This window comes from Vidua macroura, chromosome 1 (genome assembly GCF_024509145.1).
Source record: "Vidua macroura isolate BioBank_ID:100142 chromosome 1, ASM2450914v1, whole genome shotgun sequence".
NCBI lineage: Eukaryota > Metazoa > Chordata > Aves > Passeriformes > Viduidae > Vidua > Vidua macroura.
Window position 1 is genome coordinate 148,584,910 of NC_071571.1, and position 17,137 is coordinate 148,602,046.

Below are 17,137 nucleotides of genomic sequence, written 5' to 3' on the forward strand. Positions count from 1 at the left end.
GATTCACACTGGCTGTGTAACTCATGGTGCCTCCTTTTTGATGACAAACTGACTTGGGAAACATGCTGTTGTGGTGTCTCTTGTCACCACCGAGAGCAAGTACCAATGCCATATATTTTGTACCAGTCCTTGGGCTGGCAAAGCACAGTGATGGCAAATGGGACATGCTTGAATGCCATTCTGCTGTGACACTCTCTCCCCTTCCTATTTAAGATTTCAGCAAAACAGTGCTCTCCATTAACAAAGATTGCTCTACCCTTGTCGCTCCTGGCAACAGGAATTGCTGCTGGAAGACTTTGGTTTCACATCAGTAAGATAAAAACACAGGTGCTCTACAAGCTGGGTGTCCCAGATCATGTTTTTACCTTGTGTGAGTGTTCCTGTTGCCTGAATGAGTGGATGGAAAGAGGGGATGTCTCAGGATGGACATGTTGTTTCTGAGGTACTGCAGAAAGCAAAAGGGTTGTACATGGACTCTAAGGAAGGGAAAGCTCCAGCAGCTCTCCCATGGGCTCCTGCAGCCAGGAGCACCAAGGACAAAGGCCAGGAGACCCCTGAAGGATGGAAAGGGGCTGGGTAGCTGTAGAAAATTTCAGTCACAAGAGAGGAGGAGAAGAGGGTAATATGAATGGATGTCAGTAGTAGTGGGTCCTAAAAAGAAGCATCAGACTCACAATTTTCTCAGGTGGGGCTGATCAGACAGCTGTATTAAGTGAGTGATCTAGCACACAAATGACAAATTATGGTTGAGATACGTGAGTTTCTGATATTATGATTTACCAGAGTATGTCAACGTCTTATTCCACTGGAAATCCAAGGTGTAGCCTGCTCCTCATAAACAGGCACAATGTAGAGCGTCTCTCTGACCTCATGAAGAGTTTTACAGTGTCAACATGTACAAACAAATAAATCACACGTATTTATGGGTACAGGACAGCCAATCTCCTCCTAATTCAGCTGCTGGTGTATTCCCTCCAGTTTTGCTGGAGGGAAAACTGTGCTTTTCCCTCTAGCAGCTGCATTCATGAGACCTCTGGCAGCACATGAACTTCTGAAATGGAGATACCTGTGCAATACACACCTGAAGTTAAGTAAGAGGAATCCCAGCCCTGCTGATTTTTATGTGCATTCCAAAACAACTCACCCTTTCACCATCCAGAAGCAGGTGCACTCTGAAGTTCATGGTCTCATTAAGAATGATCTCTTCATTTCTGTACAAAATCTGAAATATTCTGCTGTAAACATTGTTTTCATGAACGCAGGTCGAGCAAAGGCTGGAATCACCTGCACAAAACACAGACATACTCCTGGTGTGATTTCAGCAGGGAGATTAATTTGTATCCTATGATTTCACTCCAGGGTTACCTAAGTAGTACTTGTAATTAAACACTTGCATTTTCAATAATTAATGGTAGTAGAGCAGGCTGTTATTGTGGGTTGCAGGTTCACAGACATGGTATTTAAAGAAAACAAATGCTAAACTGTAGGCAGACTGGATTTCAAAGTGAGAATACTTGATCCTGTCACAGCACTTATCCTATTAACTTTATTTCTACTAAAAGGTAAAGCATCAAATGCTTAACTCGGTGCACCCAGCACCATGAGGACTGTGGCAGTTCACCTGTGAAACTTCATCTTTTATCTGCAATGGGCATCTTTCAGAAGAGGGAGTTTTCTATTCATCTCTGGTACTCACAGAAGTTACTATTTGGGAGGAGGGACAATAGTCAATAGCAGATCTTGTATGTAGAAACTGGAAAAGCAGAGGCATCTTAAAATACAGAAACATAAAAATAAATATTTTTTTTCAAGATGCCTGTGTATTCCTTCATGTCCTTGACACATGTGAGAGATGCCAATTTGGTCCAAAAAAAAACTTGGATAAATCAAAGGAACTCAAGAACCAAAACTCTAAGCTTCTCCACAACAAATTCAGCCAATAGCATCACCTGTGTGCCAATGTATCAAATGATCACAAATAAACATCACATAAATTCAGGTGGGATTTATCCTTTTTAACTTTTAGGTGCCTCCAGTGTATGTATTTTGTTTTGGTTACAATGGAGCCTATAGAATTTAGGACATCATTAAAAAAAAAATGCATGTTTTATACTGAGGAAAATTTTTGCTTCAAGTCAACTGCTTTTTGAGCAATTCCATTTTCAGTAAGAGGAAAAAAAACCTGTGGCTTGCTGAGCTATACAAACTCACATTGGAGGGAACAGTCACTGTATTACAGTGAATGCCTTCTAGAGGGGCCTGCAATGACAGTGTGACTTTTAAATGAACAATTGGGCACAGAGTTAGGAAATTTCAAGGTTTGTCTTGGCTGGTAATCAGAATCCCCTGCTAATTCTACTTCTGTAGCCCCAGAGCAACAACAGGTCGCAAAATTTACTCAGAGCTGGTTTTGTCCCCTTCCAGCATTCAGTCCTGTAGGAATCTCAGCTTTTGAAATATAGTCCTTTAGCAGATGGTACTTTGGAACTCTCCTGAGAAGGGGTGCTTAAAAAAGGTGTACCAGGATTAGTCCTTCAGAGAGAGACAGATGTGTGATCATCATCAAAAAGTCAGAAAGCAATTGTTTTAGAAAGCATAGTTTTTCAGAAGGTACTTCTTGGAATTTGCCCCTTTGCAGAATTGTTTTGGAACCAGAAGCTGTGGTAAGATAAAAGTCCAGGGGCTACTGTTTTGTCAAGAGTTTCAAATCAGGACCGGTATATTCCACTGAGATTTGTACATAATTTGTTATCATAGGTCAGTGAGTCAAGACTGACAGAGGGTTAAATATTTTATGAGGTCAAGTTTGGTTATATAAAAATAAAATAACATAAAGGACTTCAAAACAAAACAAACAAACAAACAAACAAACAAAAAGCAAATTAAAAAGTACTGAAGAAAAGTAGACAAGTGAATGGAGCTTTGTCATTATAAAAGTTAGTTTAGTGGTGCCAGTCTGCTGGAACTGGAATAGCATGGGCACTGAAATATCTCAAAAAAAGAAAAAATCATATGGGGCAGAGTTGACTAAATGACAATATGACCAATAAAACTTGATCTAATTAATTAGCAGAATCATAGTGGTGTCATCCAGGCTACATTCAAATAATTTTCCTATTACTGACTTTTATCAAGCACACCCCAGAGCAGCCCACGTAGTTCATCCTGCTATTGTCTTCCCATCACCCAATCTGCACACTAGTTATGCATGAATCCAGGCAGCCTAGATAAATACATATTTGTTTTCATGTGCTACACCAGTGAGGCTAGAATGTTTCAGCCTGATTAGCTCTTCAAAAGCATGCAGCCATATTTATTTTAATTGAAACCTCATGATATTACAGACATGGCAAAAATCATATTAGAGGTATAACACATTCTTACTCCTAGCTGGCCGACAAAGGAAACTTTATGTTATTTGATTTGGATATTGATATACTGGCACTCTTCTCAGATAGAAAGTTTAATCTCGTTTTCTTTTCAAACACATTCCTGAGCAGACCACTCCTTGTGTTTAATTGCTTTAGGAGCTGGATTTGCAAGGTGGCATAAGGAATCATTTCTCTTGCTGGAAAGGTCAAAGTCAGCATCACGGTACAGTGTTTGGGGCTGCTTCAAATCAGAGTATGATGTTACAGGGCCAAAAATCACTCAGTTTTAGGCAGGGAGTCCTACTTTGCAGACACCTGGCAGAGAACTACAGCAGAAGAGTGACTGATCCTCTCCTAAACACATCCATCCCTGCCTACTTAAGTAGCCACGGGTGCCTTCTCCCCCCTCTTAGAAAACAACCTAAGGCTGCAGCAGGAATTTCCTCAGAGAACAGCTTGGCAGACCTGGCAATGCTGACAGCAATGCAGGGATCCTGCCTCTCAAAGCAAAGGGGAATGACAACATCTCACAGATATTTTCCTTCAGGCTGCAGCACTTACTGGTGTATTCTGTGCTTTAGGTACAGACAGGGACTAGGCTACCTCACCCTTCTTGAGCTTCTTGCACTAAATAGAAGCAGTTGCTGCTCCAAACATATCCTTCATTAGCCTACTCCATGAGAACATCATAATCCTGGTACTTTTTCCAAACTTTCCGCAGTTCCTGGGATTCCTTCTGAAACCTATGTCTCTCTAAACCCCAGGTGGCAGTCAGTGGCACTGAGGTTGGCATTTGTCACAGCTGCCACTGTTCAGAGAGTGTTGGTGGCAGAAGACACAACAGGTGTATCCCCTGTTCACAGCAGATGTATCCCTGTGTTCACACAAGGACCTCTGTCCTTTGGCACGAAGCACAAAGGAGGGTGTGAGAGAGCAGATTGGAACTATGGGTTTTCCCACATCTCTTTCTAGTACAACCTCAGCTGTTCAAAAATCTCAGCAGTCGCAGGCAACCCAAAGGAGACAGACACACTGTGTGGAAACTGCTGGGAGCTCCCACTCTCAGGTGAGATCTGGAGCTAAAACTCTACTGACCTGCATTTATTCCACAGTTTCAAAGGCTTGAGCTTTGGTGAATTCAAAAAGAAAGTCTAATTTTATGGTAATTAATGTTTGATCAGTAAATTTCCCTGTCAGGAGATTTATTGAGACATGCGCAGTATTCCTTATGCTACAAAGAATCCTGATTTCCTTCCTAAGCGTCTATTCCATTCACTGCTTATTATCTTTGGGTTGAATAGTTCTTCAGTTTATCTGGAAAGTAAAAGAGCTCTCAGGGCTGTGAGAGCCGTTGCAAGTATGAAGAGGAGAGTTGTGTTCCACAGGCATTCAGAGGATGAGAAAAGCCAGTTTATGCATCCCTCTCTTACTACTCTTTCCACACCATCCCACCATCATTTTTAGAAATTCCTCCACAGGCTATTGAACAATGGCATTTTTAAAAAGGATGGGGGAAAAGGCTCTTTGCACTTATGGATGCTCTCATGCACATGGTGCTGGCACAGACCAGTCACTATAGCATGTCCTGCTTTCCCTCTCTTCCCATATACCATCTTCCAAGTGTCCCCAGATACACTCTAGTCTATCTAACTTTCCCATCTGGCTGCTTCTATAGATGGAGGTTTCTAAATATTATTGCAGCACATCATACACAAATTACTCATCTCTTTAAAAATTAAGAGAGGGGTTATTTAGATCCTGGAGGCCCTTGAAAAATTTTCTCCAGATAATCTTACAAGAAAGGAATTGATGGCTAGGTGACCTGTAAACAATTTTGTTATGTATTTAAAAACTAATTTAATGAGACTAGAAACCATATAATTCTAACCACTGCCAGGACAAAGGCACTGAGGTGGATTGGGGTGGTGGATCTCTGAGGCAGAGAAGAAGGGGAAGGGGAAGGGGAAGGGGAAGGGGAAGGGGAAGGGGAAGGGGAAGGGGAAGGGGAAGGGGAAGACCACCAGAAACCTTAGCCTTGTTCTAAGACATGTGACAAACCCCAATCAAACCCCCTGATCAAACCCACTTAACCATAGCTTTGATGTTGGCAGTAGGTATAATTTGATAAAGTAGATATTGAAATAATCTTCTCTTGACTGTTGTGCTATTTGTGTTTTGAAGGAGTGTGATATGCCAGAACAACTGGCACTTCTAATTGAATGCTGATTTTCTGAATATTGAACTTCTGTTCACTGAAACTGAAGTTCAGAAACACTGGAAGTGTTGCTGGACAGACTGGCATTGTCCCTCACCTGGTGCAAAGCTGTGACAGGGACTCAAACTTTCCTGCTTTTCAAATATTCTCATTTGTGTAATTTCCCCCAAAAGAACCCTCACACCACTCCCATTCATATGAGGAGAGGGAAACATTTCTAGGGAAAAGTAATGGAAGGTGGTGGCAATATTCTGCAGGTCAGAACTGTTCCCTTGAACTTTCTAGGAGCCTAATACACACACCAGAAAGATTAGCACTCCTTCTCCCAAACTCCAACGGTCAATTATCCCAATTGTTCACTCCAGGAAATCCAAATTATACATTTTTCAACTCTGAGCATTTATAGCATTCTTTCTCCGCTTTCATCATGCCTAAAGTATATCACTTTCCTTTAAAATTCTTTTATTTGATCACTCCTTTACTCATTTTTTTCTAACTGCTATAAAAACAGTTTGAAAAGTTTCATGATTGTTCTAGATCAGTAACTCTCCCATGGAGCAAACAATGACACATGCATATCTCAACCTCTGATTTCTGCCAAGGAGAGACTCCGAAATGGCAAAGTCTTGATGAGACTTGAGATAAATTATTTCCCCAGAGGCACCAGAGTCACATGAGCCCTTGCTGTTTGCAAAGCAATAGGACTGGCTGGTCCTTGTGCCCTCTGCATTGTGTCTGCTATGTCAATGACTGGAGTGCTCCAAGCTTACCAGCTGGAATCTTTCCATAATTACATTTTTGATTGTGCTTCCTCATGATGTCCCTACCTGCCAAAGAAAACTGGAATCAAGGTCAACCAACAACATTTCCAAGGATGATAAGCACCCCAGTATGCAAACCCAGATCTGCCCAGCAGTATTAATCTTTGAGCAGTGATGGAGGTCTGTTCATATATATTTTTTCAAGGCTTTAAAACATAAATTCCTTGTGACACAGCCCTTATTGAAGAACCAGTGCATGAGAGTATGTTCCTCTGACAGGAGGATACCTTGAAAGACATAAGTGAGTTTGTTTTGGAGAGTTTAGGAAAGGAAAGTTAAAAATCCTTAATTTCACATTACTTTATAGCTCTGCTCCCAACAGGCACTAGAAGCATGAAAAAACCCTTGGAGTTGGTTCTTTGGTTTATTTTAAAGTTACAATCACACTAAGAATAACTTTTAATAATGTTAGATTTCTCCACATAACAAGGACTGTGAGATCTAAATGAAACATGAAAAATTTGTTTCTCCAATGGAAACACATTAAAACCTCCTGCACAGCAAATTATATCCTACACAACTTTTCTTTTAAACCTGTAGGTCTTGGCTACAGAATGCTGAGAATTTCAGGGCAAAACAACACACTTCTACCCCTCTGTACATTTTTTGTTTAGTACAGTTTAGCTTCTGAGTTTAACAAAGGAAGAGCAGAGATAGGATTTACCTGAATTCTGTCCTCTATTCTGCAGCCCATAAAAGTATTATTAATTAATACTTTTTCAAAGTGAGGAAGGAGGAATTGTGACAATTCAGTCCTTATATGCTGCTACTGAAAATATTACATTGCTTCCTATCCCCAAAGCAAGGCAGAGAACAAAGAAAGTAACTTTTTTATTATTATTCTAAATATAAAATTACAACTCCAGGCCTTTGAGAAGGACAACAAGCTTTCTCTAGAATTAGCTCTCTACAGTTTCATGAACACTGTGTCAGAGGTCTAAAATAAAAAAGGAGTGCTTAAACGGTCAGGAAAAATCCATATGGAAAACAGATCTAACTTTAGGTCTAGCCTCTTTAATGTCTTTATGACTATAGCACTGGAAATTAGATAATTACTCAAATGTGGTAACTTCTTGAATCTCTCTTGCTATCTGGGAAAAGCAGTATTATTATGCTGCTATTCAGATAAATGGAAAAGCAGGATTCTGCTAAGTTTTTCTTCCATGAAAGATATGCTCTTCAATAATGTAGGAAAATCAAGATACTGCAGTTGTAGAAAGAGCTTTACTGTAAATGCTTCTTTATAAATACTAGTGCACACTTAAACATTTGTATTTCAGCCTAATTCATGACCACGAGAAGCATATCATACTTGTGTTTCCACACAGGAAAATCTTTAAAGGCAGATGGGTTCATTCTCCCAGGTTACTCGTGCACAGAGGGAGGGCACTGCAAGGCACTCACTTGAGAATGAGCTGTGAACGTTTTGAAACTTTCCTACCCACAAACCTTATGTTGCTGCCCACACAGCCATGTGGTGTCAGCAGTTCATGTGATCTCTCCGAATCTGCCTCTGTGGAAAGCCGGCAGTCGGTAAATCCCAGCAGAAGGCAGTTTGAACCCAGCCACATGACCTCACCCTCGAGCCACTTGGAAGCAATTGCAGAGTCAGTCAAACAGGGGTGAACAGGGAGGGTGGCAATGAACAGGTGGAGAGAGTATCATAAAATGTTGGACCCCTGGATGCTGAGAATTTCAGACTTTCTGTGCTGTCGGGCACTGACCCCCAAGAGAACATTGCATTTGATCTGAGGCCATGGAGAAGGCTTCCAAAATTGAGTGATAGGACTGGGGTGATGGGTGTGTAGTTTGAATAGAAGTGTGTAATATCACATGGTAGGAAACTTAGAGTCTAAAGTTTTAGAATATATTTAGATATATAGAGCTAAGATGGAGGGTTTAGGGCTGTGGCTGGTCCTTCTTCACCTTCTTCTTTATGGGTTTGGTGGTATTTTGTAATTGGACAGAAAAGTCCGCATTTGGGAGGATGGGTGATTAGTTATTGGGTTAAAAGTAAAAAAAAAAAAAAAAAAAAAAAGGTGTCATTTCTTAGTTGGACAGTTTATCTTTAAAAGACCTTGTAGAGAAATATATGGTCATTTTGTACCTAGTTAGAGCAAAGTACTATAGAACTCTAAGCTTGTGAGACTGTAACATAGATAAGAATTAATAAACATCTGAGTCTGAACAAGAAACACCACTTTGCTATTTAATCCTGACCTTGGCAGGAAAGAATCAAAGAACCCATTAATAAAATAATCACAGAACACACAATGGCTTGTGTTGGAAGATATTTTAAAGACCCTCTAGCTCTAATCCCCTGCCAATGGGCAGGGGCTGCTTCCACTAGACCAGGCTGCTCCAAGCCCCATCCACCCTGGATTTGAACATCTCCAGGGATGGGACATCCACAGCTTCTCTGTGCAGCCTGTGCCAGGGCCTCACCACCCTCACAGGAAAGCATTTCTTCCTAACATCTAATATAAATCTCTTCTCTTTTAGATTAAAACTGTTGCTATTGTCCTGTTGATATTGTCCTATTTGTGTAAAAAGTCTCTCTCTCTCTTTTTTAAGTACTGGAAGGCTGCAATGAGGCCTCCCCAAAGCATTTAAAATCTCAGTCTGGACTAGCTGAAATCCACCTATCTGTAATCTGAGTGATCTCTGCAACTCACAGCATCCTGGTTGGTACTGCCATAAATATAACCCAAACCTCTCTCTTGGATGACCATCTCCCTCATCCATCCACACATATGATGTCCTGTTCCTTGGCCTTTAACATCTGAAATTCCCACTAACCCCACAAGTAGAGCTGGTTCTTGCTCAGAACCCCTACCAAAAAGGAAAAAAAAAAAAAAAAAAAAGGATTTTCTAAGTTTCCTTGACACCTCAAATCTTCTGTTATTGTCAGAATACTTAAATACTTGCAGGCCAATCTATTTTGGTATCTTTAGAGAAAATTAAGACATGTAAGTATTCCTCACATGAAGAGTAGGCCATCTTTCCAGAACCTAAGCAAGCACTGTGCTGAAAAATGTAAGCAAAGGAGATTAGAAAACCTTGTGCAAATATCCCTATTTATCTAACTTTCTTTTTTTCCTTTACCATCTGTTGAAGCCATATGCCTTCTTAAATAAGAGCTAATTATAGGTCTCCATCAATACTAATCAAATAGTGGCAACTGTTGCAAATTTCGTCTGGAATTTTAATTTCTCCTTGATAAAAATTCTTCCAAACCAGTTCTGAGAGGGTTGCCTTTCTCTGGTTTTCTGGACTTAGGTGCACAGCAGTTAAAGCTGTCACACTCATGTCCGTGTTAACACATGGGAGAAATTCATAAAAAGTTGTGGAATTAGTAAGAGCTAAAGTACAGCTCCTACCAAGCACATTAGGTGGGGTGACTTTGGGACAGAAAAGGACTGTGTCTGATAAATACCCACTGACACATTCTGGAGCAGAGCTCTTGGTGATTTGAGTTTTCCCTCATCGCCCCTGTGCTGCTGTAGTGAGTGAAAGAGAGGAAAGAAACAACTTTGTCACAAAATCAGTGCTTTTAGCATTGAAGAACTGGAGTAAAGATAGATCCAATACTAAAATTAAATTCTGGAAGAGAGATTCCAGCCTATTTAGAGAACAATATATCTCCTAATGAGCTCAAAAAAGACAAGACTTCACTTTCATGTCCAATGAGCATTTGTATAAATGTCCATTTGAATAAATGTCAATTTGTACCATTCAGGCAAATGTTTTATAACTGTCTCCAGTGTCAACATTATTCTGCTTTGCTGTGTAATGTGAAAAGACAAAAAAAGACTGAAGGATAAAAAATAATCCAGTCCTAAATATGGCAAATGAACAGTTGAAGTGCCTTTTGAAAACTCCAAATACTAAATAGCTCTTTCAGCATCACAAGACTCTGTCAATTTCACACTGTTGTACTGACCTTCGAGGAAGTTTAGAACTATTCTAGCAGAATTAAGACTAATAAAAGAAAATAAAATAAAAAAGAAATTAAAATAATATGGTTTTAATTCATTCTACCCATCAGGTAGAGAGTTATTTCCCATTATAACCACCAAGATCTCCCCATGTAAATGACAGGTGCACAAAGAAGAAAGAAATCACTTCCAGAATTGCATTTCAACTAGTCTTTTCCTCTGGCTACCAATGGGAAGATTCTCTTCCACTTTTCTCACAACTGTTCACATAATGCTTTGGCTGCTGGGAAACCCCAAATGTTTAGCAGTCCAGAAATGTAAGAGTTGAAATACATATATAAAGTGTGACTATCTGTATTTTACAGACAAGCATAGATATTGCATTAATCCATTGGTTATTCCCTTAGTGTCTCAGAGCATATCTGGCACCCTCTTGCCAACACAACAGCTATGGATTTGAAAAGAAAGGTCCCGAGTTAAAATCCCAGAGTTTTAATCAAATTGGAAAATAAAGATTTCCCTGATGTATCTGTAACACTTTGAAGTCCTCCATCAGTGGTATAGATTGGGAACTAAATGCTTCCTAATGTGCTATTTTAATGCCTCCTGTGTTCAAGAAGGTGATGGATGGAAATTGTACATTTACCAAACTTTTATCTTGAGCACTTTGGCCAGTTGCACTTTACCCAGAGGGTAAACTACTTTGAATTGAATATGTAAAACATTTTGTGACAGTCTAATAAAAAATATGAGAAGAAATCTAATTTTTCAGATGTAGGATGTAGTTCCTAATATTCTACTCTAAAATAAAAATCCTGAGGATCAGAAGGATTTCAGACTTCCACTGGAAGAAACCACCAACTCTGGATCACGAAAGTAAATATACAAAAAAGGCTTCAAAGTCCTACAGATTTTTTATCTGTGTACAATACCTGTAATGAGGTATTTCACATCTTTCTATGATTAATCTTGAGAGGAATTAGAGATAAGAAGAAACCTGATATAAGACAGAGATACAAGAAACCTGATATCTCAGCTGTAGCTGCTGATGCTGCAGCTGAGGGTCTTTCATGTTAAATGTACAATGTGATGTTCAGGGTGGGTTTGTCACACCCACATCTGCAAAGGGATGCCTCTACATTAAGTTTTTCCTCCACATTCCACTGGACCTGTACAGATCCCTTGCTCAGACTGATCCTACTGCTCAGGTGGTCTCTGATTCTGATGGCTAGATTTGATATTTATATGTAATAGAAGAAAAAGTAGAAACACATCCAGTGCTTACTTGCCCATAAAAAGGTGGATGAACTCTACAATTTCCCAGGTCAAGATAATGTGCTTTAAATTAGATGTTCCTCTCCTGACCCAAGTTCTTTCCATAAATTACAATAAAATAGTTGCTCTAGAGACATTTCACATGTACAGTGCTTGTTTCTCAAGGCAAAGAAATTACAAAACAGCCTCCAGAAAGGAAGTGAACATGATAGAGACTGGCAGAGTCAGACCACAGGTGAGTTGTGTCAAGGCCTCATGTTTTCAACACAAGTGTCATCAAAACCCTTGAAGCAGACAGGTGTCACTTAGATAGTCAAGCAGAACTCTACAAAGACAATTTTATCTGTTTTCTAAAGAGGCTAAAGGAATAAAAAAATTCTTCTAAATACTAACCCACATGCACACAAAAATAAATTTTGTTTCTTTTTAGTGGGAAACAATTTCTGTTAAAAATAAAGCCAATATCATTATGAAGTAGCTTCTAAGTACGTAAAGCATATTGCTAATTTGCCACAGGAACTGTTTCCATAAGCCATAAACTTAATTGAAACCCAAAATGTTCTTATGTTTGTTTTGTATCCTTTAAATACTGCTTTGAGCAGATATTATTAAACTTCCCATCCAGCTGAGACATGAGATTGCTCCTTTCCTAGGTCAACCAACTCTTGCCTGATTAGTGATTTAATTGCTGTCTATACAACTCAGCACAAAAATACAATAGATTTTCTTTCCTATTTTTGCTTCCCCAATTAGACTCCATTGAGCTCTGCCAGTGCAGGTTTTTTTTGTTGTTTTGGGGGGTTTTTGGTTGTGTTTTTTGGGTTTTGTTTTGGTTTTTTTGTTTGTTTTTTGGGTTTTTTTTTTTGGGGTTTTGGGTTTTTGGGGTGTTTTTTTTTTTCTTTACTTTTTTCTTATGCACCTCATCTCAATTGAAATCCTCAGACTTCATCTGTATCACACAGATATAAATCAGCAAGAGACCGATCCTTCTTTGTCAAGGCGTGTCAGGCAGGAGCCATTTGAGTTTCTCTCTGGGTTCACTAAAGTGCATAACTTTTCTCCCTTCCTGTGATGTGACAAAGGTATCATTAACTTTTCTCTTTCCTTGGTTTGTTTTCTTGTAAGACCATTCATTGCCTTCAGTCTGAGTTAAGGGTCACTCAAGAAAAGGATCAATTATTTCTTTCTGGTCAGTCGGGTTTATTTGGCACAAACTTTGCACACATATCACAGTTCTGCATTGAGCTCTTAAATGGAGTAATCACCATAAGATAAAGTCCCTTGCATCTAAGCCCACCTGCTTTTCACAACAAAACCCACCTAAGACTTTGAAATTGAAATGGGCCAAATCCTCTTGATCCAAAAAAACTCATATAACCTCGCCTGCACTCAAAAGTGTAAATGCCTTTACCTCCCCAAGTGAAAAAACGGTGCCAAAAAAGGCCTTACAGACACTATAGACAGGAATCTTGCACGAAGTTATGGTCAGCTGCTCAGGATAATCCTGAAAATCAACAGCAAACCTGGGAAGGAAGTCATAGAATGGTTTGGGTTGGAAGGGATCTCAAAGCACTGGGATCTCCAGAGTGATCTGGATCCCTGTGCTGTCTTCTTGAGAGACATGAGGCAAATCATGAGGCAACACTGTGCTCAGTTTCCCACCAACTTTTCCTTTGCTTTGTCTCTCATTTAAACAGTTTGCACTTGGAGAGCTGAATTTTTCTTCAATATTTACCACACTGCTTTCAGATACTGTATCTACCTTGGCTGAGAAATACTGCTGAGCCTGGGATGTAAGTCCTTTATGGCTCCCACATGGGATAAATTGTGCCAATATTTCCTTAGATATTATTGCCTAGTGACAATCATACTTTTCTTTGTCTAAATTTATCCATCAACATTCCCAATAATTTTGAAACTAATGACTCCAAGTGCAGTCTGTGGAGACAAGTTTAAGCTGACTATATTCAGGACGTGATTTGCAAGGTTTGAATTGAAGCCCATTTCCTGGAGGCATTATAACTTCTTACAAAGTTCACAGAAGACAACAGGAGACACTGTGTTGCAGCTGCTTACAGCTCCCTTCCTAACTTTTAAACTCTTTCCCGAAGAATGATATTATGAATATTATATATTCAAGTGACATCACTTTGGGAAAAAATGTCAGTTCTGCTGTTATAGCTAAATTAAGAGAATTTGATGATAGGAAAGTCTGAGATAAATACTGGAGATTCCAACTAGAAAATATTCACAGAATCCCAGGATCACAGAATTGTTGGGGTTGGAAGGGACCTCTGGAGATGATCTAGTCCACTCCCCTGCCAAGGCAGGCTGCACAGGAACTCATCCAAGTAGGTTTCACGTGTCTCCAGAGAGACTCAGTGACCTCCCTGGGCAGGCTGTTCCAGTGCTCTGCCACCTTCCATGTAATGAAATTCTTCCTCAGGGTGAGGTGGAACTTCCTGTGCTTTAGTTTATGGCCTTTGTTCCTCATCCTGTTGCTGGGCACCACAGAAGAGTCCAGAACCACCCTCTTGGCACCCACCTTGGAGATATTTGTTTGTATTGAGTCTTCTCCACACTAAACAGGTCCAGCTCCTGCAGTCTCTCCTCTAAGAAAGATGCTCCAGACCCCTCACTATCTATCTGGCCTCTGCTGGACCCTCTCCAGTAGCCCTTTGTCTTTCTGGAACTGAGGAGACCAGAACTGAGCACAATATTCCAGATGAGGCCTCACCAGAGTAGAGGGGCAGGATCACCTCCCTTGACCTGCTGGCCACACTCTTCCTGATGCACCCCAGGATACCTTGGGCACCCCCAGCTGCAAGGACACACTGCCATATTGCACTAATCAGAAAACTACCTGTATAAAGGAGGGTAAGAAGACTCAAAGCCAGCAAAAACAATGTCTCTTCTCCTTTCAATACTTCTACAAATGCCTAAAGCCAAGATGTTGTTTTCCATTACCCAGAGAATAGTGAATTAGATTAAGCTTGTTCTACAGATATTAAGATGCTGAAAAGAATTACAGTGCCTTTTGGATAAGGCACTTTTCTACATGCCAGTGTCCATGCAAGGTTGGCTGTCCTTGAAAATGAGAGCTATGGGAAATCATGTAAGAGTCCATGGATATGAATCACTGGGAAAAGACTAAGAGTTAGCTTGTACTTATTCAAAATTAATAAAAGGAATTAAAAGACTTGAGGGGAAAATTTCATGCAGAAAAAAAAAAAAGGACAAACTTTTTGCGGACAAATTTTTCAAGATTTTCTATCCCATTGATTCTACCTATTTGTGAGACAGACCTGTAGCAATGATCGGAGATGGAAGGTGACAGTGGGAGCTATTGTGAAACCTCTTAACAAAATAAACTTCAAATATGAGACATGCAGAGTCAGATAAAATGATTACACCAGTGTTTTGAGAGGATTTTGTGCCTCTCCTTAATGTATTTAAAAAAAAAAATACAGGGTGGAGGACAACATAAAACCATGTGCCAAATTCCAACCCTTTCCTAGTGACCTCAGCACTGAACTTGACAGTAGACACTCCTGTCCCAGCTTAACCAGATACTTGGTCTGGGGTTCTGAGTAAATTACAAGTGACTGGATTAAAATCCTGGCTCCATGTTCCTAAAGCTGGATCATTAACACACACAGAATCACCCCATACTGTTCTATACCCAAACCTGGGCAAGGTCTTCCAGTTCTCTGAAGACTTATCCAGCCAGCAGACCTTTTTGGAGGAAGAGATGGATTTTAGAAACTCAGGAGTTTTGGAAAAATCACCAGTTAAGTAAATTGAAAAAAAAAAAATAAAAAACAAACAAACAAACAAACAAACAAAAAAAAAAAAAAAACAACTTATTTTTTCTTTGAAAAACATCCTCTCTCTGGTTTTTCTTAGTTGCAGCTGAAGTTCTGCATAGGATAAAGGCAAGAAGGTTCTTTCCAAAATTGAATCCTACAGAAACTGTGTCTAAATCAGCCAGAATTACAGCTGAACAGCTGAGTGGATCTTAATTTCTACAACCAGATGAATAATTTAAAGCACACTAACATCAACACCTGGCAAATGTTTCTTTAATCTTGTTGCTGTTTTCTTAATTTCTACATTTCTCTATCTGAAATTACTCAAATTCAACTGCTTTTCTTTCATACTTTAATATGGACTTTGATGTCTTTTTGAGAAAATACTCTGTCAGGCAAGAACTGCAAGTGCACCAGTTTCAAGAAGATTTAATGTAAAGCTGGGTCAGCACCTCTGAAGAGAACTCTTGCTGGAATGGTAATTCTTTCTTCAGTGCAGCTGTGCCTTTCCTGCTTGAGAACACTCTTGAGTCATTTGCCTTTGAGACACTTCTGGGAACTCTCTCAAAATATACCAAAAAGGGATGGTTTCCCACTCAAGTCTGTAGAGCTGAAAAAACAAAAACTGCCTACAAGAATAGCTGTGCTTCTTTCCTACTACAATTATCTAAGACTTTTGTAAGGCTGAACTCTTACTAACTGAGAATGGCTTTTCCTTTCATGATGTTCCCTTTCAGCAGCAGTTGTATATTAAGGGCTACCTTGGACTCAGATTGTCTCAAAGCTTGCAACAAGGATCTAATGGAAAAGAGGAGACACTTTGATCAACCCATTCAGGCACAGCTGTTATTTATCCTTAATCTTTTAACTTAACTCCAGTTAATGAACTTTTAAATCAAGAATGTTTCTGAAGTCCCTTTGGCCTGTGCTGAATTACATTGGCAAGGATGGGAGTGATATCAAAATCACTGCCTTAAATGTGATGTTTGGGTCAGTGGCAAATAAATTTTTCAGTGGAGTATAAAGTATGCTATGACTAATCCCCATAGAAGCATTGCTCTTTCCTGAACTTCATTTGGCAAAACAGGATTTGATAATTTCTCGTTTGTACAAAATCACTACTAACACACTATTTTACCCTGTCCCTCGTATTGGAGGAGCCATTTGAATCAAGTGTAAGTGAATGCAATCAAACTCCTGTGCAGGAATGGGCTGGCTGCCTCATGGGTCTACAGTCCCCCTTTTCCCCAGGCTGCTAAAGGACCTAAAATCTTGAAGAGCAAGGAGAGGGTTTTATCGTTTTTACCAATGAGTAAATTCTACATTACAACTCAGACTACAAAGCACTTATTTAATCTATGGTTATTACCCTGTAAGAAAACAAAGTACCTCTTCCCACACTTCCCCAAACGTATATTCAGCATCTTCTTTTGCTGTGCAAGTAATCAAGATTTTTTTGCAGTCACCAGGCAAGTGACCTCACAGAAACAGGCAATCACTCAATTCCATTCAATTCACTGGAGTTTTCATTAATTGGCTGGCTAACAGGGATGTATCTCCTCAGACACCCCCACAACCTTCAGCTGAACACTAACGCAGGGAGCCCTCCCTCTCCTAAAGATGCTTGTCACTAATGAGTCTCAGCTTCCTTGCATAAGCTAATTTCCCATTCCACATAGCAATTATGTAAATGAAGGTGAAGTTCCTG

General features: G+C 39.8%; 1 protein-coding gene across 4 annotated transcripts in view; it reads right to left on the reverse strand.

Annotated features, from left to right (window-relative positions):
* FAM135B (family with sequence similarity 135 member B) overlaps nucleotides 1-17,137 on the reverse strand; it is a 242,406-nt gene that overhangs the window by 66,522 nt on the left and 158,747 nt on the right. For all 4 annotated transcript variants that reach the window (XM_053993224.1, XM_053993252.1, XM_053993233.1 and 1 more), the window contains one exon: nucleotides 1,145-1,284. In XM_053993224.1, coding sequence (XP_053849199.1) covers nucleotides 1,145-1,284 — 140 coding nt within the window. The remainder of the gene's footprint in view (nucleotides 1-1,144; nucleotides 1,285-17,137) is intronic.